Raw genomic sequence first — 23,912 nt, 5'->3', positions numbered from 1 at the left:
GGGAGATGGAAGCATTCAATAGACACAGTAAGAATAAAACAGACTTGTGGCAGAGGTCTCCCAAAGTGCCCTCAGAAATGAATTCAGTGAGATCCCAGAGGAGGGAGGCATTCAGTGCTGTTCTCAAGCTCTCTGTGCAGCTCTGTCACTATTTCAGCGCTCCAAAGTGTGAAGATTTGGTACTCAGATGACCTGATGAGACCTGGGGAGGGAATAAGTTTCCTGTCCTACTTAGCATGCAGAGCGATTCCAAAACCTCCTTTGCATGGAGGATTGAAGCTGAGACACTTCTGGGAATCACAGAATCACAGAATCAAGCAGGTTGGAAGAGAGCTCCAAGCTCAGCCAGCACAACCTAGCACCCAGCCCTGCCCAACCAACCACACCATGGCACTAAGTGCCCCAGCTAGGCTTGGCCTCAACACCTCCAGCCACGGCCACTCCACCACCTCCCTGGGCAGCCCATTCCAATGCCAATCACTCTTTCATGTCCCCAAGTGCCATGGCTGCAGTTTTCCTGACCCACTCCAGGGATGGGGACTCCACCACCTCCCTGGGCAGCCTATGCCAGTGCCTGGGATGATGTTCTCCTCTAGTTGGGTAACTCTCATGCCTGCAGCTCCTCTGACATGGCAAGAGCCTGTTTCAAAGGCTGGGATGCTCCTGTTCTGTCACCTCCTGCATCTTAGCCCCAGACTCCTGCTGTCTGCCCCACTTCCATCCTCCTCATTAATGAGTTTACAGAGGTGGCAGCTCTGCCTGTGTTCCTGCATTGTGTGCAAAGTCAGTCCTTGTTGCTGTGATGAATGCCCATGAAAGGATGGAGAGAGCCACAGCAGGATCCAGAGCCAGGCTGCTGGGTCCTGAGCTGGGGCAATACACACACATGGGTGGGTTTCACCTGTGGTTACCAACTGAAAGGATCTACACACATCTCAAAGTGCCCAGATCCCTTTGCAAGGATGCCCAGGAGCCTGGTGTTGGACATCTGCTGCTTTCATTAGTGCCAGAAGCAAGGGATTCCCATGCCACCCACATTTCCCAGCTCCAATGCTCTCTCCAGATTTCACCTTCACCTCACCCCAACCCTTAAGTCAAGCACAGCACCAATTGGACACAGGGCAACACTGGGGTGAGGGCTGCTCCATCACAAGAGAGCCACCACGAAGCTTTGTGCCCCCTGGTTGGCAAACACTGAAGCAACAGCCCCAAATCTGCTGTTTCTGTGTCTGAGAGGCCAGCAGTGCCAGTCATGGTTGGGTATCTACATCTCAGAGACCTTCCACACAACATTTCATGTTCAGAAGAGGACATTGTAGGAGGTTGTGTGTGTTTTTCAGGGACTTTTCACACCATTTGACACCATCAAAGGCTTGGCTCAACCATACACACTCACTCCTGGCATTGGTGCTCTTGCTGAAGCAGGGCTGGAAGCCTTCCCCAGTTCCCAAGCCCCACTGCAGTGTTTGTGCACCAAGATTTGCTGAGGCTGGAAGAGCCCACGGAGAGAGACAGCCCCAGGTGACACCCATGGTGGGTGCAGGTGATGTGGGTTGGGTGGATGAGGGATAAAAGAGCTGGGTGGGGCAAGAGAAGGTTTGGTGGTGTGGAGGTGTTTGTGGAAGCAGATCAGCCCTGGCGAGACCAAGCAGCTGCTGGGTAAGGCTTTGACTTGGGGCAGGGTGGGAGAGGTTCCTGAGTATCATTTTTCCCAGGATCACAGAACTAACCAGGTTGGAAAAGACCTCTGAGACCTAACACCTTCTAATTAACTAACCCATGGCACTAAGTGCCTCATGCAGCCTCTTCTTAAACACCTCCAGGGACAGTGACTCCACCACCTCCCCTGGCAGCCCATTCCAATGCCAATCACTCATTGATTAAATCCCCTCTCAGTCTTCTCTTCTCCAGCCTAAGCAGCCCCAGGGCCCTCAGCCTCTCTTCACCAGGCACTGCTCCAGTCCCCTCAGCATCCTCATAGCCCTCCCTTGGTCTCTCTCCATCAGATCCCTGTCCCTTTTCAACTGGGGAGTCCAAACCTGAAAGCATTGCTCAAGATGAGGTCTCACTAGGGTGGAGTAGAGGGGGAGGAGAGCCTCCCTCGACCTGCTGGCCACACTCTTAATGCCTCCCAGGATCCCATTGCCCTCTTGGCCACCAGGGCACATTGCTGTGCCATGAATGTTCTCCACCAGCGCTCCCAGGTCCCTCTCTACAGAGCTGCTCTCCAGCAGGTCACCTCTCAGCCTGTACTGGTGCAGTTTATTCTCCCTCTCCAGCTGCAGGACTCTGCTCTTCTCTTTATTGAACCTCATTTGGTTCCCCTGTGCCCACTTCTGTCTGTCCCAGTCTCCCAGCTTGGTGTCACCAGCAGACTTGCTGAGCAGGCTCTGTCTGTCTGTCCTCTCATCAACATCATTGATGAAGATGTTGAGCCGCACCAGACCCAGCACTGATCCCTGGGGGACTCCACTGGTTACAGCTCCCCAGCTGGCCCTGGCACCACTGATCACCACTCTGTGAACTCTGGCTTGTAAGCAGTTCCTAACCCACCTCTCTGCCTGCTCTTCCATCCCTCACTTGCCCACTTGATGGGTTCTGGGCTCTAAAGAAGGGAAACAGAACGTTGGAAATGACCTCATCCACAACCACCTGCCAGGATCAGAGGCTGGGAAATTGCAACTAATGCTGCCAAAGGAGCAAATCTCGGGGAGCATTGTGTGCTCCCTTTCTCCTCCCAGAGCTATTTCTTTAACTCCAAATGCATTTCTAGGAATAAATTTCACCCACCCTCAGAGGCTGAGCTCTGAGTGTAGCCAAATAGCCTTTGGTATGTGCTTGGCAGGTGCCACTCAGCCCAGCAGTGCTGCCTGCACTTTAGAACCTTCCTTTTGCATCTCTCCCAACTTTCTTCCTCCTCCTCTCCAGCTCAGCTGCTTGTTCCCTGTATGAGAAATGATTTCTTGCCTGGCAAAATTAATTCCCTGCTCGGGATGACCTTGATTAAGCAGATTGGCAGCCTCTGCTAAAGGTGGCACAACAGCTCTGACACGTTGGTGTCTTCACCTCTGAAAGGGAAGGCACAAAACCTGTGGGCTGCTGCTAAAAGGCAGGTGGCTGAGGGCTGGGTTGTTGGGTTTTATTCCTGCTAAAGCAGGAACAGTGTCTGTGAAGCTAACCTGGTTATGGAATCTTTGGGGTTGGAGAAGGCTTCTAAGCTCATCAAGCCCAGCTGGAGTGATGGTAGACATAATTTATTGGTGGCTGATGCAGATTAAGTTTAAATAGAGATGAATTCCTCCCCTACAACTGGATAGGCAGCAGCTGGCAGATGGGTGTGCTGTAGGCAGGTGGAGAAAGCTCAAGGTCCTGCCTCTGCCAACACACATCCAGTAACTGAGCAGAGAACCAGCATGCTGGGGCATCAGCTTCGTGCTGGGAGCTTGCAGTGCAAGGGAGGTTCTTCTGCCCTTGTGCTCAGCACTGCTCAGGCCACACCTGCAGTGCTGTGTCCAGGTCTGGGCTGCTCAGTTCAAGAGAGATGCTGAGGTGCTGGAAGGTGTTTGGAGCAGGGCAGCAAGGCTGGGGAGGGGCCTGGAGCACAGCCCTGTGAGGAGAGGCTGAGGGAGCTGGGGGGGTGCAGCCTGCAGCAGAGGAGGCTCAGGGCAGAGCTCATTGCTGCCTGCAGCTGCCTGCAGGGAGGCTGTAGCCAGGTGGGGTTGGGCTCTGCTGCCAGGCAGCCAGCAGCAGAAGAAGGGGACAGAGCCTGAAGCTGTGCCAGGGCAGGTCCAGGCTGGATGTTGTTAGGAAGTTCCTGGCAGAGAGAGTGATTGGCATTGGAATGGGCTGCCCAGGGAGGTGGTGTAGTGGCCGTGGCTGGAGGTGTTGAAGCCAAGCCTGGCTGGGGCACTTAGTGCCATGGTGTGGTTGGTTGGGCAGGGCTGGGTGCTAGGTTGGACTGGCTGAGCTTGGAGCTCTCTTCCAACCTGCTTGATTCTATGACAAGAAGTTGCCCATGGGCCAGCAATGTGCCCTTGTGGCTGAGGTGACCAAGAGTCTCTCAGAGTGTGAGTGTGGCCAGTAGGGCAAGGGAGGCTCCTCTCTTTACTCTGCCCCAGTGAGGTCACATCTGCAGTACTGGCTTGAGTACTGAGCTCCCCAGTTCAAGAGACAGGGAACTACTGGGGAGAGTCCAGTCTAGGCTGCAGGGATGCTGAGGGGCTTGGAGCATCTCTGTGAGGAGCAAAGGCTGAAAGCCTGGAGAAGAGCAGCCTGAGAGGGGCAGGGAAAGGAGCAGAGGCAAAGAGCCCTGGGGCTGTTGAGCCTGGATAAGAGCTGTCCCAGAGGGCATCCCCTCAATGCTCATCAGGTGTTAAAGCGTGGGGGGCAAAAGGGCCTGGGGCCAGGCTCTCAATGGTGCCCAAGCAACAGGACAAGGGACAATGGACACAAAATAGAACCCAGGAGGTTCCATGAGAAGCAGGAGGAGAAACTTCTTTGGTGGGAGGGTGCTGGAGGCCTGGAGCAGGCTGCCCAGAGAGGTTGTGGAGTCTCTTTCTCTGGAGAGCTTCCAACCCTACCTGGACACTGACTGTGGGTGAGCTGCTGTGGGTACCTTTACTGAATCCAGTATCTAGCCATGGTGTGTCACCTGCTGGCTCCCTGTGTGCTTCCTGGGCAATCCAAGCCTGGAAGGAGGATTGCTGGGTCTGTTTGTTCTTTCTGGGCTTTGTTTGCTTGGCTGCCTGCATCAAAACCTTGGAGCAGAAGAGCTGATCTGATTTTCCAAGCAGCAGGAGATTTTGGGTCATGCAGATGGAATTTGGGGTGAGCTTTCTTCTTAGCCTTGCTGCCCAGACCCCAATGGCCACAGTGAAGACTTCCTGTCATCTTGTGAGCCTCCTCCTCTCCAGATGCATCCCTACCCTCTCTGCAACCCTGCCCTCTCTGCATCCCAGAGAGCCTGAGAAGAGCAGAAAGAAAGGTACCAAGGAATGTTCTGGAAGGAGAGATGTCATGGGTGAGTCAGGGCTGGGGTGAAATCATGTGGAACAGCTGTGCTGAGACTGAAGGTCAGGAACATCCTGGCCTCCTTCCTCTGCAGGAAGAAAGGGTTGATGCTCTCCCTGCCTGGAGAGGTGTTCATGGGATGTGTGGCCCTTGCACTCGAGGCTGTGGTTTAGTGGTCATGGTGAGTTGGAGGTTGGACTCAATCATCTCAAAGGTCTCTTCCAAGTGAAACAGTTCTGTGATTCTATAAGCTGTGAGCTGAGGAGAGAGGGAGGATTTTGGGGAGAGATCAAGTCCTGGCTGGCAGTGGCTGAAGGTGGCACTCCTGCTGCCCTTTGCCAGCAGCCATTCCAAGAGCCTAGGCTGTGTGGAGTCAAGACAAGCACCACAGGAGGACAAATAGGTGAACACGAAGTGTCTGCTGCTCTCCACTGACACACACTGAGAAGGAGAGGAGCTGAGCTCATTTCTTGGGGTGGTAGCCAGCAGGGAGAGCAGAGCTGAATCTGCAACCACTTTTCTTGTAGCCTCCTGGGCTGTCCAGCTGGGCTGTCTCCTGCTGATTTACTGCTGTCCTTCCTTCAGCCTCTGAAAATCAATCCCTTAACAATTAGAGTGTTGTCCAGGCCAGTATTTATTCCACACTCAGTAATGGACTAACAAAAGCCTTCTTCAAGCTCTGAGGCTGTATTTCATGAGAGGGCTGCATCACTGCATCCTGGTGTGGTGGGGGTTGGAAGGGACCTCTGGAGATCAGCCAGTTCAACCCCCACCCAGCTAAAGCAGGGCAGCCACAGCAGCTTGCCCAGCAGCACAATGTCCACCTGGAGTGGAATCTTTCCAGAGAAGGAGACTCCACAACCTCTCTGGGCAGCCTGCTCCAGAATCCTCACACCAAAGAAGTTTCTCCTCATGGAACTTCCTGGGTTTCAGTTTGTGTCTATTGCCCCTTGGCCTGGCACTGGGCACCACTGGCAAGAGTCTGGCCTTATCCTCTTGCCCCACACAGCTCCTTTAGCTCTTGCTGAGCATTGCTCAGATCTCCTCTGGGGCTGCTCCTCTGCAGGCTCTCAGCCTTTGCTCCTCACAGAGCTGCTCCAGGCCCCTCAGCATTTTTACATCTCTTTTCCCTAGCATCAGGTGATAGAACAAGAGGAAAAGGCCTGAAATTGTGCCAGGGAGGGGTTGGGCTGGACAAGGGAATATTTCCTTCCCTGTATGAGTGGTCAGGCATTGGAACAGGCTGTGCTGGAGTCAGCATCCCTGGAGGTGTTCAAGAGACTTACCTGGGGACATGGTTTAATGGCCATGGTGGTCTTAAGGCGAGGGTTGATCTTAGAGGTCTCTTCCAACCCAAACAGCTCCATGATTCTATGACTTCTTCACACCATGTCTGGGGGATTGGCATGCCTGGGGGACTCTACAGCTTCTGGGCACTCAGGCTAGCAAGGTGAAGATCTCACAGCCAGATGGGGAACAGCAGGGAGCCGTCAGGGCTACGTGGACCACCTCACCTGGAGGGGCTGGGTTTGGCAGTGCAGCGGCTTGAGCTGGCTGTGCTGCTGTAACTGGGAGCTGAAGAGCAGGATGCTCTGAGCTACAAAAGTGCCCTTTAGCAAATGCCACCAGAAGAATACTAAATGTTTGTACTCTTCTCTCCCCTCAGCTCTTGATCCTCTTTGCCATCTCATGCCACTTTCTAGGTCAGGTTCCACATTTCCTTTCCCCTGCGCCAGCACCGTGTTCAGGTCTCACATTTGCAGGGGAGGGGGAAGGGATTTACTTCCCAAGCCCCAGCTCCCCAGGGCCCTCACCCTTCCCTTCTAGTCTCCCCAGCACTTCTGATTGAGAGCCCACCCCAGGTAGGCTGCAGGACCACTCCTCAGCTGGGAGACTGCGTCAAGATTTGGTGGGTGGAGGAATTCTGCTGGATCCTTTCTCCTTGATCCAAGGGTGGGATGGAGGTGCTGGATCAGTCTTCTCCTTCCCGGGGTCGGGGGGGGACAGACATAGTGATGCTGGACCCCTCCTCCCCATTCTGGGGTGTGGGGAAACCGTGATGCTGAACATCCCCACGGCCACCCCATACCTGCCGCGGGGGTGGGATGGGAGCGGGATGGTGATGATGGATGCACCCCTCTCTGCTCTGGGAGTGGGATGGTGATGATAGACCCCCTCCCCCCCTCTCCTTACTCTGGGGCTGGGTGGGTGAGGTCACACTGCCTTTGAGCTCGCAGCTTTCGACTCTCTTTGCCTTTGCTGTGTTTCGTTATTTATCATTCTATGCCACCCCCCCCCCCCCCCCCCCCCCCCCCCCCCCGGCTTTCTTTTCTTCCTTTCCCCCCCCTTCCCCTCCCGCTTTTCTCTTACGCAGTGGGAGAAGACAAGCAGCCGGGGCTGGCTCTGCCCAGCCACCGTCCTTCCTTTCCTTCCTCCTCCCTCTCCCCACATCCCTCCCTTTTCCTTAAAAACGTGGGCTCCGGGGTGCAGCCCCCTGCGCTGGCAGCATCCTCGCCTGCATCCTTGCCTGCCAGGAGCAGCCTTTTACCTCCCCCCACCCTCCTCACCTCCATCCACCGTCTCGACCCCCTGGCTGTGCCTGCAGCTCCTTTCTGTCCCCTCTACCCCCACTACTCCCAACCCGGAGGTGTCTGGATGCGGCTAAGGGGTGCGCAGGCTGGTTCGGAGCTGTGTTAGAACAGACCCCCCCCTCCCCCCAGGTAAGCAGCTCATTGTCAACTTTGGGCTTGTCCTCCTGTTTTCATCAGGGCTGGGGAGGGGGTGGTGGTGCCCCAGCAGCAGGACGAGCCCCCGAGTCCCAGTGGAAGGATGCGGTGGCGCTCGGAGGGCACTGGGAGGTGTATTTTTTTTTGGGGGGGGGCACCAAGCCGCACATGAGGAGTCGCCAGCCTGCAGGTAGGAGCATCCAAGGCTTGGGAGCGCTGGAGCGGTGATGCAGCCTGCGTGCTCCCGGCGCTGGTGCTGTGGAGATGTGTGTGAGCTCAGGATGCACCAAGCTCGGGGGGAGGGGGGGGGGGGGGGCTGCATCCCATTAAATTGCTCTTGGGAGAGGTTTGTTTGGGTTGTTTTTTTTTCCGGGAGGGGGGGGGGGGGGGGGGGAGGGCAAATGTGCTGTCCCCAGCAATAAATCATCCCCCTCCTCCTCCTCCAGTGTCGCTTTGCCGCGACCCTGCACCGGTAGCTCACTTGATGGGCAGATCTTAAGCTGTCTCTTCGGTGCCTCAGGGTCGCTGGCACAGGCTGGTGTTCCAGGATGGATTCCCTCTTCCCTGCCCACATTTTGGAGGACCCTGACCTACGGAAGCTTCTGAACGACTCCTCCATGCTCAACCTGAGCTTCCTCCCCAGTAACTGGTTCAACAACGGCACTGGGGACAGCTTCCTGCCGCTCAGCATCAAGATCACCATCGTGGTCGTCTACTCCATCGTGTGCATCGTGGGGCTGGTGGGCAACTGCTCCGTCATGTATGTGATCATCAGGTAGGACACGCAGGGATGCTCTGGGGAGGGCTGGCAGTGGGGCAGGACCTCCTCCTCCCCTCTCCCCCGGTAAATCCCGGTTGCAGGTGAAGTGGGCAGGCACTCCCCTGGTCGCTGCAGGGTGTCAGAGAGGGAAGCAATGTGACATTGGTTTTATTGCTTTGGTTGTATTTGCTTTTCTCCCTTCCCAGGCTGCGATGAAGGCTCCCCACCAGCTTTCAGCTGCCCTCTGGTGCCTCCTAAAGTTTAACCCAGAGAATGGAATGAGGTGATCAGATCTGCTCCCCCAAAAATAAACCCAACCAACCTAACAGAAATCAAACCATCAAACCCGGGGGCTTAAGCAAGGCGCTGGGCAGGGAGCTGGATGGCCCTGGGGAGGGCCAAGTGTTGGGTGCATCCTGCTTCCAGGCTGTGCTGGAGCTTTAACAAGACCTCTCCCTCTGTGTCCAGCAGCCCAGCTGCGGCTGCAGGTGCTGCTCCATCTGGGAGCTGCTGCATTCCAGAGCTGGATGCAATCGCAAGGCAAAAGGAGCGGCTGGGAGGTTCGGTGGCGTCCGGGGGAGCTGAGGCAGACCACAAAGGTGGCTCTGGCAGCTCTTTGGGAAGCTGGAGAGGTGACTCAGGTGTGACAGGCTGCTGCGGAGGTGAGGGCAGCCTCTCTGGCTGCTGCTGCTGAGGACGGGGGAGCAGGGGGGGCGGTGGCAGAGGGCTGGAGCACGCAGCCTGCACCACTCGGGCGGCACTGCCCAGCCTCCCTGCGGCCGTTCTAAGTGTCCCTGCTTGCTTCTGCCGTGCTCCAAACCTCCCGGCTGCCCGGAACTGCAAACCTCCTGCCCTGCTGCGGGTACAAACCCAGTTTTATGCTGCCCTTAGGGCTGTGATTGTGCCAAGCCCCTTCTGTACCTGCACGTTGAGGAGAGAGCTTCCATTTTAGATGACTCTCGGAGCAGGTTCTTGGTGCAGGTGGAGGCTGCCAGCAGAGAACAGGCAGTGGGGAATTTGTTTTCTCCTCCAACAGAGGGTGACAATATTTAGCAGGCAGGTATTGAGGAACTGATGAGATTAAGCCCTGCTCCTGCCAGGAGCTCTGCAGTCCCCAGAGCATCTTTCCCTTGAGCACACACACCCAGGCTGGGGGAGATGTTGCAATATGAAGTCTTGGGTATCACAGGCTGGTGAAGGGTGACTAAATCTCGGCTGTTCATCAGGCCACCTGTCTGTGCTCTTCCCACTGAGGAGTGCCTGGCAGGCAGAAGCAATCACGTTAGCTCTGGGCAGCTGAGATGGACAGAAGAGATTTGGTGATGCAGCAGAGCCACGTTTGGAGAGCTCACGTTTCTCTCCAGTGCAGTAGCGGTGTCTGGAGTGGCCACGGTGTTTGTGGGTGCATGGAAGTGTGGTGAGCAGCAAGTCTGAGTGAGAAGTGTCTGTCCCGTGGTGATGCAGCTCCCTGAGAGTGATTGAGGTGGTGTGGGAGTCAATGCCCCAGGTGGGAGTCTTGGACATGTGCCTGGAGGGCAAACCTTGGCAGAAACCTTCTTGTCTGCTAAGGTCTGGTGGGGATGGGGCAGCAGGATCCTGTCTGCAGAGATCTGTTGGGGATGGGACAGCAGGATCCTGTCTGCAGAGATCTGTTGGGGATGGGACAGCAGGATCCTGTCTGCAGAGATCTGTTGGGGATGGGACAGCAGGATCCTGTCTGCAGAGATCTGTTGAGGATGGGACAGCAGGATCCTGTCCGCAGAGGTCTGTTGGGGACAGAGTGGCTGAGAGCAGGCAGGCAGAGAGGGAGCTGGGGGTGCTGGGAGAGAGGAGCTGAAGAGGAGGCAGCAGTGTGCCCAGGTGGGCAGCAGAGCCAATGGCATCCTGGGCTGGCTCAGGAGCAGTGTGGGCAGCAGGACAAGGGAGGTTCTTCTGCCCCTGTGCTCAGCGCTGCTCAGGACACCCCTGGAGTGCTGTGTCCAGTTCTGGGCTCCTCCATTGCAGAGAGATGTTGAGGTGCTGGAAGGTGTTTGGAGCAGGGCAGCAAGGCTGGGGAGGGGCCTGGAGCACAGCCCTGTGAGGAGAGGCTGAGGGAGCTGGGGGGGTGCAGCCTGCAGCAGAGGAGGCTCAGGGCAGAGCTCATTGCTGCCTGCAGCTGCCTGCAGGGAGGCTGTAGCCAGGTGGGGTTGGGCTCTGCTGCCAGGCAGCCAGCACCAGAAGAAGGGGACACAGCCTGAAGCTGTGCCAGGGCAGGTCTAGGCTGGATGTTGTTAGGAAGTTGTTGTCAGAGAGAGTGATTAGCATTGGAATGGGCTGCCCAGGGAGGTGGTGGAGTGGCCGTGGCTGGAGGTGTTGCAGCCAAGCCTGGCTGGGGCACTTAGTGCCATGGTGTGGTTGGTTGGGCAGGGCTGAGTGCTAGGTTGGGCTGGCTGAGCTTGGAGCTCTCTTCTAACCTGCTTGATTCTGTGATCATGGTCTGACTGTCAGTCCCCTTCTGGTGCTGAGCAGCACTAATTGGAGGAGGCTGAGAAGGGCTCTCATCAGGAGCAAGATTTCCTGGACAGTAAAGGGTCTGTTGTGGAAACCTGCCTCATCTGTGGCTTTGTTCTGCTTGCTCATTGTGCAGCTCCTTGTCAGGGGAGATAATGTCTCCCCTCCTTCCTGCTCCTTCTGCTGATTCCTCTCCTCTGTACATTTCCTGTGCTGCTTCTTAATGAATGTGAGCTGAGGAAAGTTGAACAGCACAAGGCAGAGAGAGGGCTTGGGAGAAGAGTGGGCGAAACCAGGCTGCTGAGGATCCTCTTCTTTACTACCTGAGCTCTGCAAGGCTGCTTGCTCAAGAGCTTCACTTCTCATCCTAAGAACAAAGAAGAGGGTGGGGGGGGAGGATGCATTGTCCTTGCAATGGACCTGTGGGTGGCTGAGCTGTGTTTGATGGGGATGGAAGTGGTGCAGACTCAGATGTTGCTGCACAGGGTGTGGCAGAGACCCTAAGCCCCCCACTGATTTATATAATCATGGAATTGCATGGGTTGGAAAAGCCCTCTGGGGTCATCCAGTCCAACCTAAGACCACCAGGGCCATCAACCATGTCCCAAAGTGCCATGGCCACATTGCTTCTTGAATGCCTTCAGGGATGATGACTCCAGCACCTCCCTGGGCAGCCTGTCCCAGTCTCTGACCACTCTTGTTTTGCAAAGAATATTCCCTCATCTCCAACCCAAACCTCCCTTGATGCAACCTAAGGCCCATGTAGAATGATAGAATCAAGCAGGTTGAAGAGAGCTCCAAGCTCAGCCAGCACAACCTAGCACCCAGCCCTGCCCAACCAACCACACCATGGCACTAAGTGCCCCAGCCAGGCTTGGCTTCAACACCTCCAGCCACAGCCACTCCACACCTCCCTGGGCAGCCCATTCCAATGCCAATCACTCTCTCTGACAACAACTTCCTAACAACATCCAGCCTCAACCTGCCCTGACACAGCTTCAGGCTGTGTCCCCTCATTCTGTTGCTGCGTGCCTGGCAGCAGAGCCCAACCCCACCTGGCCACAGCCTCCCTGCAGGTAGTTGTAGATGATCCTTTCCTGCACTCATGAGAGGATCAGGTACAAAATGCAGCTCCAGGTCCAAGAAGCCCTCAGTTGTCCCCAGCTCTGTCATACTGCTGTGGTGCTCAGCAGTGATGATCTGCAGGACTCCATCCCTCAATGTTATCTCTGCTCACCAGTATCAGGTCCCCATTGAAATGATGCCTCCTTTCCTAGGCACTTCTCTCCTGCTGGGAGCCCAGCAGAGCACTGGGGATACCCAGCTCAGCTCTCCCATCTGCAGAAGGCTGTTTTGGAGCATTTTAGGCAGCTTAGGGCTGTCAGTCCCCTCCAATTCCGTTTGCTGCTTCCAGGTGATGCTTTGGGGGGTAGGGGGGGGAAGGATGGGAAGGTGTCTGCACTGGGCAAGCTGCCTTGGGGATGGTTGTGCCAGCTGTTATTCTGCTTGGAGATGGCATCAGTCCCTGGGAATAGGGGTGAGGGCAGCTGGCTGTGGTGAGACAGGGAAAATGAAGTTAATTATGACACTGCAGAGATGCAGATTTCTTAATAGAAAGCTTTTGAGAGGAAGATCCTGGCCCAGCTGCGTGTCTCAGAGCTGAAATTCAGGCTGCTTAACACAGCACAGACCCAGAGGACACTGGTGAGGCCACCTGAGACCTCAGCTCTCTCCAAATCTGCCTCTCTCAGCTTTTCTTGGAAAACACAAAGGGGATTTGTTTCAGGGAAGGGGAACCCACGCCAAGGGCTGAGTGCTGTGCAGAGTGCTCCGAGCTGGGGGAGGATGGTGAGGTGGAACAGGAGGGTGACTTGAGGTGACAGCAGATGTAAAGGGCAGGTCTGCAGCTCCCCATTTTCCATGCTCCACCAGCCCAGGTCATAGAATCAAGCAGGTTGGAAGAGAGCTCCAAGCTCAGCCAGCCCAACCTAGCCCCCAGCCCTGCCCAACCAACCACACCATGGCACTAAGTGCCCCAGCCAGGCTTGGCTTCAACACCTCCAGCCACAGCCACTCCACCACCTCCCTGGGCAGCCCATTCCAATGCCAATCACTCTCTCTGACAACAACTTCCTAACAACATCCAGCCTAGACCTGCCCTGGCACAGCTTGAGGCTGTGTCACCTTGTTCTGCTGCTGGCTGCCTGGCAGCAGAGCCCAACCCCACCTGGCTACAGCCTCCCTGCAGGCAGCTGCAGGCAGCAATGAGCTCTGCCCTGAGCCTCCTCTGCTACAGGCTGCACCCCCCCAGCTCCCTCAGCCTCTCCTCACAGGGCTGTGCTCCAGGCCCCTCCCCAGCCTTGCTGCCCTTCTCCAAACACCTTCCAGCACCTCAACATCTCTCTTGAACTGAGGAGCCCAGAACTGGACACAGAACTCAAGGTGTGTCCTGAGCAATGCTGAGCACAGGGGCAGAAGAACCTCCCTTGTCCTGCTGCCCACACTCCTGAGCCAGCCCAGGATGCCACTGGCTCTGCTGCCCACCTGGGCACTCTACTGGCTCCTCTTCACTTCCTCTCTGCCAGCACCCCAAGATGGGTCATAGCAGTAATGTGGCCCCTGCTTCAATATTTCACCCCACTCATTGTGAGGAACTTCCTCTTAATGTCCAGCCTAACTCTGCCCTGCTCCAGCTTCAAACCATTGCCTCTTGTCCTATCTCCACAATCCCTTCTAAGCATCCCCCCACCACAGTCTTCCTCTTCAGACACTGGCAGGCTGCTCTAAGGTCTCCCTGCAGCCTTCTCTTCTCCAGCCTGAACAACCCCAGCTCTCTCAGCCTGTCTGTATAGCAGAGGTGCTGCAGCCTTCTGATCATCTTTGTGGCCATGCAATGTCCCTACCCACTCTGCCCCTTAGGGAGCACCTTGAGGAGGGAGTATGTGTGTGGGTGAGAGGGAGCAGCAGCATCACTCTGTGAGCCAGAAAATCATCTGTCCAGAAGCCTTGCTGCTCTCCCTGGCTGCTGACAGACTACTCAACCTCTGCTGATCACTCACTGTCTTGCCAGGTAACCACTGGGCTTTGCTGGGTGGCTGTCACCAGCTGCCTCTGGGCAGCATCTGACTTCCCAGCCCAAAGCGATTCCAATTTGTCCTCCTTCAGTTCTCTGGGCTGTTGTGGTTTGGGGTATTTTTTTGGGGTTGCCTGTTGAGTCATTAAGGATAAACTGCCTTGGATTGGGTCATTTCAAGATGAAGGGGCTTTGAAAAGGTGATGGGAGCAAGAGGGACCCAGGGCACGGTGTGGGTGTCTGGTTGGGAGGGGGCGAGGTGGTGTGTGCCAGATCAAATCTCACCCTCGTACAAGCTGGGGGCTAGGAGCTGGCTATGAGCAGAGCTGTCAGTGAGCTGCTGCTGCTATTTCACTGTTAAAAGGTGGGAGCATGAGAAAAAATCCTCCTTGAGCCTTTTCTGCTCTGTTTTGCTTCCCTGCCTGTGTCTGGGGAGGGTGGCAAAGGCTGTCACTGGTGCCAGGGCGTGGGGTGGGACTAGAGGGAGCTGCTCAAGGTGAAGAGCACTGTCTGCATCCCAATTAGCTGGAGCTGTGAATATCAAAACTGAGAGGCTCTGAGAAGCAGAGAGCTCCTGGAGATCAGGAGATCATGGAGTTGTTCAGCCTGGAAAAGAAAAGGCTGCAGGGAGACTTTCTGGTGGCCTTGCAGTGCTTAAAGGGATCCATCAGACAGCTGGGGACAGGCTTGTGAGCAGGGCCTGTTGGAACAGGACAAGGAGGGGTGGTTTGAAACTAAAAGAGAGAGATTTAGAGTGGAGAGAAGGGAGAGAACTTATATTATTGGGTGGTGAGACCCTGCCTCAGGCTGCCCAGGGAAATGGTGAATGTTCCAACCCTAGAGCCATTGCAGGTCAGGTTGGTTGGGGCTCTGGGGCAACCTGCTGTAGTTGCAGCTGTCCCTGCTGACTGCATGGGTTTGGACTGGACGAGCTTTAAAGGTTCCCTTTCAACCCAAACCATTCTAGGATTCTATGATCATGCTCATGGCTCCCCAGAGCTGAAGTCCTTGCTCTGCTCCTTCTGCCCCTGGTGTCTGCAGCCCCATTTTGGGGGTTGGTAGGGTTGGTACAGTCAGCTGGATCTTAGCCCTAGGGCATGTGGAGCTGCTTGCTGCCCTGCATCATAGAATCATAGGACCAAGCAGGTTGGAAGAGAGCTCCAAGCTCAGCCAGCACAACCTAGCACCCAGCCCTGCCCAACCAACCAGACCATGGCACTAAGTGCCCCAGCCAGGCTTGGCTTCAACACCTCCCTGGGCAGCCCATCCCAATGCCAATCACTCTCTGCCAACAACTTCCTCCTAACATCCATCCTGAACCTGCCCTGGCACAGCTTGAGGCTGTGTCCTCTTGTTCATATAGAATCAACCAGGTTGGAAGAGACCTCCAAGCTCATCCAGTCCAACCTAGCACCCAGCCCTATCCAGTCAACTAGAAGCATCCTTGTTATAGGTGGGTGGAAGCGTGGGAGAGATGATCAAACAACAGGTTTGCATCAGGCACAGGATCCAGATTGGTGAAAAAGGAGGACCTCAAAGCCCTGTGTGTGGAAGGGCTGTTTCCAACCCAGCTCCTGCTGGTGAAAAAGGAGGACCTCAAAGCCCTGTGTGTGGAAGGGCTGTTTCCAACCCAGCTCCTGCTGGTGAAAAAGGAGGACCTCAAAGCCCTGTGTGTGGAAGGGCTGTTTCCAACCCAGCTCCTGCTGGTGAAGAAGCAGGACCTCAAAGCCCTGTGTGTGGAAGGGCTGTTTCCAACCCAGCTCCTGCTGGTGAAAAAGCAGGACCTCAAAGCCCTGTATGTGGAAGGGCTGTTTCCAACCCATCTCCTCTCCCAAACTGCAGGTTCCCCTTGCTGAAGCACATCTCTGTTCCAGGTAGTGCTGCTTGAGATCCACTTAGTAAAAGGGAAAGAGGGGGGAAAAAAAACACAGGAGGGAGAAGCTGAGTGCTGAGCTGATATCCAAATGTTTTTCCTCTTAGGCTGGGAGAAGAGAGGAGAGGAGATTACTTTTGTGATGAAGGTAGAGCAGGATGGAGAGCTGAGAACTGCCCTGTGGGAGATGCTCCATTAGGAAATTGCCTCTGTGATTGAGTGCAAGAAAGTGGCTCAGCAGGGAGCTAATGTTCTTCATGGAGGCCACAGGGCTTATCCATCAGAGCTGTGCCATGGGGGGGACCTTAGGTGCCTCCTAAAGCCTCAGGGCTTTAATTTGTCCTTTTGTTTTGGTGCAGCTGAAGAAAGAGAACACTCTCAGTTCCCAGAGTAAAAGAGGGGGGGGAAGAGGTTAATCCACTGAGAAGTGATTAATTGATTTCTCTCCCCCCCCCTTCTGTTTTGTTTGTACTGAACACTCTGGAAATGTTTGGGAACATTGGTTTGGGTGGGATAATGGCCACTGGCTCTCAGCGTGCAGGGGAAGTGGAGCTAGAAGTAATTCATTAGCAGCAAATTAATTTCTCCTACAGTTTGAAGAGAACAAAGTCAGCCTTAATTAAAAAAAAAAAACAAAACCCAACCCAAAAACCAACTGCTTGAGGTAGGTTGAAAAGAGGTAAGAGGTGAAGTGTCCACTCCAGCATGTGTTAGAGGGAGTGAGGGAAGGTGACTCTGCTGTCACCTGGAGGTGCAGATGACACCAAGTTGAGAGTAAGTGTGGATCTGTTAGAGGGTGGGAAGGATCTGCATAGGGACCTGGGCAGATGGGCACAGTCCAGGGACAGGAGGTTTAACAAGGCCAAGGGCAGGGTTCTGTGCTTTGGCCACAACAACCCCAAGCAGTGCTACAGGCTGGGCACAGAGTGGCTGAGAGCAGCCAGGCAGAGAGGGAGCTGGGGGTGCTGGCAGAGAGGAGCTGCAGAGGAGGCAGCAGTGCCCAGGTGGGCAGCAGAGCCAATGGCATCCTGGGCTGGCTCAGGAGCAGTGTGGCCAGCAGGACAAGGGAGGTTCTTCTGCCCCTGTGCTCAGCACTGCTCAGGACACCCCTGCAGTGCTGTGTCCAGTTCTGGGCTCCTGAATTGCAGAGAGCTGTTGAGGTGCTGGAAGGTGTTTGGAGCAGGGCAGCAAGGCTGGGGAGGGGCCTGGAGCACAGCCCTGTGAGGAGAGGCTGAGGGAGCTGGGGGTGTGCAGCCTGCAGCAGAGGAGGCTCAGGGCAGAGCTCATTGCTGCCTGCAGCTGCCTGCAGGGAGGCTGTAGCTAGGTGGGGTTGGGCTCTGCTGCCAGGCAGCCAGCAACAGAAAAAGGAGACAGAGCCTGAAGCTGTGCCAGGGCAGGTCTAGGCTGGCTGTGAGGAGGAAGCTCCTGCCAGAGAGAGTGATTGGCATTGGAATGGGCTGCCCAGGGAGGTGGTGGAGTGGCTGTGCCTGGAGGTGTTTAAGAGGAGGTTGGATGAGGCACTTAGTGCCATGAGTTATTTAATTAGAAGGGTTAGTTGCTAGGTTGGACTGGATGATCTTAGAGGTCTTCTCCAGCCTGGTTAATCTGTGAGGAAAGAATCATATAATGGAGTGGTTTGAGTGGGAAGGGACCTTCAAAGCTCATCTGCTTCAACCCACCTGCAGTCAGCAGGAACATCTGCATCTGGAACAGGTTGCTCATAACCCCAGGCAGAGGAATGGTTCCAGCGGTGAGGTATTTAGAGGTCTGAAGCTCACATCATAGAATGGTTTAGGTTGGAAGTGACCTCAAAGCCCAGCCAGTTTCAACCCCTTGCCATAGGCAGGGACATCTTCTACTAGAACAGGTCACTCAAGGCCTCATCTAACCTGGCATTGAACACCTCCAGGGAGGTTGTGGAACACAGAAGCACCGAATGGGATCAAAGATCACATTCAGTGCTTCTGTGCTCCACAACCTCCCTGGGCAACCTGTGCCAGTGTCTCCCCACCCTACACCTGTGCCAGTGTCTCCCCACCCTCACTGTCAAGAACCCTCTCCTAACAGCCAATTTCCCCTTTGCCAGTTCAAACCCATTCCTCCTCCTCCTGTCATTCCCAGACCTTGTCAATAGTCCCTCCACAGCCTTCCTGTAGCCCCCTTCAGATACTTAAAGGCCACTCCAAGGGCTCCTCAAAGCCTTCTCTTCCCCAGGCTGCAGAGCCCAATCTCTCTCAGCCTGTCCTCAGAGCAGAGCTGCTGCAGGTCTCTGAGCATCTTGGTGGCCTCCTCTGGACTGTCTCCAGCAGTTCCATGTCCTTCTCGTGCTGGGGGCTCCAGAACTGCACACAGGACTCCAGTTGGGGTCTGAGGGGAGCAGAGCCAAGGGACAGAATCCCCTCCCTTTCCCTGCTGCCTACACTTGTGTTGAGGTGGAAATTCCTGTGCTGTAGCTTATATCCACTGCCCCTTGTCCCATCACAGGGTGCAATCAAAAGGACTTTGTTCCCTCTCTTTATGAACATTGATCAGATCCCCCATAAGTCTTCCAGCTTATAAGATTAGATCCCCTATAAGTCTTCCAAGATCAGATCCCCTCTACGTCTTCCAAGTGGGACCAACAAACCCCAGGTCTCTCAGCCTCTCCTTCCCAGAGCAGCAGAATGCTCTCTTCAATGCCTTACTCATAGGGGCCAGGTGGAGTTCTAACCTCCCTCATCTCCTCCCTTTCAGATTCACCAAGATGAAGACGGCAACCAACATTTACATCTTCAACCTGGCTCTGGCTGACACTTTGTGTCTGATGACCTTACCCTTCCAGGGTACAGACACATTCCTGGGTTTCTGGCCCTTTGGCAATGTCCTCTGCAAGATTGCCATCTCTATAGACTACTACAACATGTTCACCAGCACCTTCACCCTGACCATGATGAGCGTGGATCGCTACATCGCCATCTGCCACCCCATCAAGGCGCTGGACATCCGCACGCCCCACAAGGCCAAGGTGGTCAATGTCTGCATCTGGGCACTGGCTTCTGTCTTTGGCATCCCAGCAATGGTGATGGGATCTGCAGAGAATGAAAACAATGGTCAGTGCCAGGGGTGGTGTGGGGGGAGAGTGGATCTGCCCCTGTGCTCAGCACTGCTCAGGACACACCTGGAGTGCTGTGTCCAGGTCTGGGCTCCTCAGTTCAAGAGAGATGTTGAGGTGCTGGAAGGTGTTTGGAGCAGGGCAGCAAGGCTGGGGAGGGGCCTGGAGCAGAGCCCTGTGAGGAGAGGCTGAGGGAGCTGGGGGGGTGCAGCCTGCAGCAGAGGAGGCTCAGGGCAGAGCTCATTGCTGCCTGCAGCTGCCTGCAGGGAGGCTGTAGCCAGGTGGGGTTGGGCTCTGCTGCCAGGCAGCCAGCAGCAGAACAAGGTGACACAGCCTCAAGCTGTGCCAGGGCAGGTCTAGGCTGGATGTTGTTAGGAAGTTCCTGGCAGAGAGAGTGATTGGCATTGGAATGGGCTGCCCAGGGAGGTGGTGGAGTGGCCGTGGCTGGAGGTGTTGAAGCCAAGCCTGGCTGGGGCACTTAGTGCCATGGTCTGGTTGGTTGGGCAGGGCTGGGTGCTAGGTTGTGCTGGCTGAGCTTGGAGCTCTCTTCCAACCTGCTTGATTCTATGATTCTATAGTCTGGTGCTCAGGAGAGCCTCTGGGCTTGTAGTCCTCTCCATGGCTCCCCTGGTGTCATGATTTGAGTGTTACTCACCCCCCCACCTCAAATTAGAATCAGAATGGTTTAGGTTGGAGGGGACCTCAAAGCTCAGTCAGTTCTAATCCCCTGCCCTAAGCAGGGACACCTTCCACTAGACCAGGTCACTCGAGGCCTCATCCAGCCTGGTCCTGAACACCTCCAGGGAGGTTGTGAAGCACAGAAGCACAGAATGTGAACATTGATCCCATTGATTCTGTGCTCCACAACCTCCCTGGGCAACCTGTGCCAGTGCCTCACCACCCTCACTGTACAGAACTTCTTCCTAACATCCAGGTTAAATCAAAGATCACATTCTGTGCTTCTATGATCCATAAGCTCCCTGGAGGTGTTTAAGACCAGGCTGGGTGAGGCCTTGGGCAGCCTGTTCTCGTGGGAGGTGTCCCTGCCTATGGCATAGGGTTGGAACTGGCTGAGCTTTGAGCTCCCTTCCAACCTAAGCTGTTCTGTGATCCTCGCCGTGGCTTTGCTGCTCAGCTTCTCCCTTCCGTTCCTTTTTATCCCTTGCAGAAATCGATTGCCTCATCAAGCTCCCTTCACCAGTGGATTACTGGGATCCAGTGTTTGGCATCTGTGTCTTTCTCTTCTCCTTCATGATCCCTGTGCTGATCATCACCATTTGCTACAGCCTGATGATCAGACGCCTCAAGAACGTGCGCGTCCTCTCGGGCTCCAAGGAGAAGGACCGAAACCTGCGGCGCATCACCCGCATGGTGCTGGTGGTGGTGGCAGTCTTCATCATCTGCTGGACTCCCATCCAGATCTTTGTGCTGGTGCAGTGCCTGGGTGCCAAGGCAGAAAGCGAGCTGGAGCTGGCCATCTCCTGCTTCTGCACCGCTCTGGGCTACGCCAACAGCAGCCTCAACCCCGTGCTCTACGCCTTCTTAGATGAGAACTTCAAGGCGTGCTTCAAGAAGTTCTGCTTCCCCACAGCCTTCAGGACCGAGCTCCAGATGTCCAACAGGATGTGCAGCATCGCCAAGGATGTGGCTTATGCCTGCAAGAACTCGGAGGGGACTAACAATCCGGCCTGACTAGGCATGGAAATCCCCATGGTGGCTGTCACCCAGCAGAGTCCGACCACCCCCACGTCAGAGCTGACCCAGATAACAGCTCTCTAGCAGGACCTCAACACTCAGAGGCCAAAAGCTGAGGCAACCATTTATGTTTTGGGGGGGTTGGGAAAACAGGAGCATAACAGAAGGAAAAATGGGATGAGAGCCCAGCTGGTGCATTTGTAATTGCAGCGCTGCCCTGTTGGGAATGGGCCCTGGGCTTCCTGCAAAGCCCTCGTGGTTTGCAACATCCCTGGGACTTTGGGAACTGAAGGTTTGATAGAGGCATTGCTCCTGCTACCTACGCTTCTGCTGCTGGGAGACAGCCCAACTGCAAACTGTTCCACTTCTTGCTTCCTCTGCCAGCTGCTGGCGAGGTTTGCCCTGCGCAGGTTTGGCTCCTGCGGCGCGGCTCTGAAATTAGACTCTGCTGAAGCCAAAGCGGGCAGCAGCCACCAGACAAAACCCAAGATCATCTCCAGGATGAGTCATCGGGAAGGAGGCAAGGAGAGAGAGAGAGAGAGAGAGAGAGAGAGAGAGGAGGGAGCTGATGGAAAAAGGATTTCAAATTACCCCGTGGCTGAGAGCCAGGGGAAGACAATGTCAGCTCCTGCAGATGGGATCGTAGAATCAGGCAGGGTTGGAAGGGACCACAAAGATCAACCAGTTCCAAACCCACTGCCATGGGCAGGGACACTCTACCCTAGAGCAGGCTGCACACAGCCTCAGCCAGTCTGGCCTTAAACACCTCCAGGGATGGGGACTCAACCACCTCCCTGGGCAACCCATTCCAGCCTCTCACCACTCTCCTGCTCAATAACTTCCTCCTCACCTCCTGGCTGAACCTACCCATCTCCAGCTTCACTCCATTCCTCCCAATCCTGTCGCTACCTGAGAGCCTATAAAGTCCCTCCCCAGCTTTTTTGTAGCCCCCTTCAGATCCTGGAAGGCCACAAGAAGGTCCCCTGGGAGCCTCTTCTTCTCCAGCCTGCACAGCCCCAACTATTTCAGTCTGTGCTCACAGCAGACGGTAACTGCTCCACCTGGAGAGGGGAGCAGAGTGGTGAGGGTGGACAGTCAGAAACTGATGGCTGTAGCTCAGAAGAGGAGGAGGAAGAAATGGATGAAAGGGACACAACTCCTTGTTTACATGCTGCTATTACTCCTTCTTGAACTCCACGTTTGCATTGTACCTGTCTGTATATACCCATCCCTAGTGCCCGAGGGACAGCTTGACTGCAGGATTTCATCTTGCCAAGCATGCCTTGGGGGCCTTCCTCAATGACAAGGAGGGAGGAATGATGTGGCCTGTCTATTAAAACAGGCTGGGGAAAGCCATTTTGGTGCAGTCAGAATGGCAGCTCCTCCAGAAGCTGTGGACCTTCCTGGTAGGAAGGGTAACCCAAAGCAGTCCCCAACCTGCTCCACACCCATGAGGTGCAGGAAGCAGACAAAAAGTGAAGGTTTGGGGATTGCTGGGGTTGGGGTTTATTTTTCTTTAACAATGAAATAAGCTCCATGATGCTGAAAGCACTTAGGAAATGCTGCTGAGGTACCAACCACAGATTGCTACTCTTCTTTCCTCCCCCACCCCTTCTTCCAGTAGCCTTGTGGGAAATGAACTCTCTCATCATTTTGGCTGATAAAGGAACAGCTTTGGCTGCTGGGGGAGGACAGAAGGTTTGTGTTCTCCCCAGCAGAACAACCCCCTGGGGAAATCTGGGCAGGGGTGGCTGGTGGGGATGATGAGCAAGCAAAGGTACCACACTTCCATTTGGAGCTGGGAGCTCAGCTCTGAGCCCCCCAGAAGTGGCAGCGTGGCCCAGACTGTACAGATTTCATGTGAATATGTTCTTGTGGCCTGGTCTCTGAGATTCTGTACTCTTCATGTATCTATTTGGCAATATTTTCCTGCTCTCCTGGTCTTTACTATCTGCTGTACAGAAGAATCCGATGTTCTCTTTCTACGTAGGATGTTTCCCTTTCGGTTGGGGCTGAAAATAGTGATGCAATTCCCATGTAATAGGACCCAGATCCCTTGTAAAGTGCTGGAGCTGGGAGGGTTCTTTATCATGCTGATGAGCGTTTGGTTGGGAGTTTGGAGGGATAAGCAGAGCAAGCTTTGCAATTAGAGCTTCCCCTGAATGCTGGAGTGGGAGGAGGATGTCTGAGCACTTCAAGCACTTTGCAGTGGATGTTTATCCCCCAGGAATCCTCCTAAACCTCTCCTCCCCCCAGGGGCATGCCAAGGAGAAGCACTTGGGAAGCATGCTGCTGGCAAGCTGCTTCTCTGCCCTGGGCAAAATGAGCTTGGGGGGGGGTCGTTGGGTTTGTGAATACAGTGAGAGCTTTGGTTGAGGAGCAACCTTGAGTCTTCCCAGCCCATCAGCTGTGGTATGGTCTGGCTGGGCACAGCTGGGCTTGAAGATAGGCACCAAGTGCCAGGTTGTTTTGAGGTTGCTCAGGTGGTGGAGTTGCCAAGCCTGCAGCTGTTCCAGGGATTATGTGGACATTGCACTTTGAGACGTGGCTTAGTGGCCACAATGGAGTTGAGTTGATGGTTGGAGTGGATCTTAGAGAACCTTTTTTCCAACCAAACCAATTCCCTGACTCTTCTTGCAGTGCCACGAGGGAGCAGGAGAGGGTTTGTTGATGGCTGGTAAAGAAGCAGCCTCACTCCCTCTCTCCCTCCCTCCCTTTGGAGTCCTTGGTTGGGGTTTTTAAGTAGATTTATGTCCTCTAGAAGAAAACTCCAGCAGTGCTTGGCCCTTTTTTTATCTACTGAGGGGTTTGTTACAACGACTCTGCTGCAGCAACCTTACATAACCCTGCTTTAATGTGTCTTTTACTAAGCTTTTTTGGGTGATTCTGTGGCCCTTTTGCAGTCAATGTGTTTTAAGCAATTTTGGTCTGTTAGAAGAAGAGCAACAACAACAAAAAACAACCTTTGAAAGCAGAATATATATATATATATATATATGAAATCAAAACCCAGGTGAAAATAAACAAAGCTTTTATTGTACTGTGCCTCTGGGGGTCAAAGATTTGTGATCAGCTGGCCAGCTGAAGTGCAGGCTCTGGATTTCTGCTCTGAAGTGGTTGTGTTGGGCTGCCTGTCCCCATGCTGCTGTGTCAGTGACTATTTCCTAGGTGGCTGTTTGTGTGCTTTAATAAAG

General features: G+C 54.8%; 1 protein-coding gene across 1 annotated transcript; it reads left to right on the top strand.

Annotated features, from left to right (window-relative positions):
* The first annotated feature begins 1,607 nt into the window (after nucleotides 1–1,607).
* On the top strand, nucleotides 1,608–23,707 carry OPRL1 (opioid related nociceptin receptor 1). Its single transcript, XM_064167484.1, has 5 exons — nucleotides 1,608–1,659; nucleotides 7,385–7,730; nucleotides 8,183–8,511; nucleotides 18,666–19,021; nucleotides 20,192–23,707. The coding sequence occupies exons 3-5, from the start codon at nucleotides 8,285–8,287 to the stop codon at nucleotides 20,713–20,715; spliced, it is 1,107 nt and encodes a 368-aa protein (XP_064023554.1). The 5' UTR covers nucleotides 1,608–1,659; nucleotides 7,385–7,730; nucleotides 8,183–8,284; the 3' UTR covers nucleotides 20,716–23,707.
* Nucleotides 23,708–23,912: the final 205 nt, after the last annotated feature.

This window comes from Pogoniulus pusillus, chromosome 29, assembly GCF_015220805.1.
Source record: "Pogoniulus pusillus isolate bPogPus1 chromosome 29, bPogPus1.pri, whole genome shotgun sequence".
NCBI lineage: Eukaryota > Metazoa > Chordata > Aves > Piciformes > Lybiidae > Pogoniulus > Pogoniulus pusillus.
The sequence above is the reverse complement of the archived record's forward strand: the minus strand, read 5'-3'. Positions and strand labels throughout refer to the sequence as shown.

What these genes read in the sequence shown, in the direction of transcription:
- OPRL1 (XM_064167484.1), top strand. Translation starts at nt 8,285, where the DNA reads ATGGATTCCCTCTTCCCTGCCCACATTTTGGAGGACCCTGACCTACGG. An exon ending in GTCATGTATGTGATCATCAG is followed by an intron (nt 8,512 to 18,665) that starts GTAGGACACGCA and finishes CCTCCCTTTCAG; the next exon opens with ATTCACCAAGATGAAGACGG. An exon ending in TGCAGAGAATGAAAACAATG is followed by an intron (nt 19,022 to 20,191) that starts GTCAGTGCCAGG and finishes TATCCCTTGCAG; the next exon opens with AAATCGATTGCCTCATCAAG.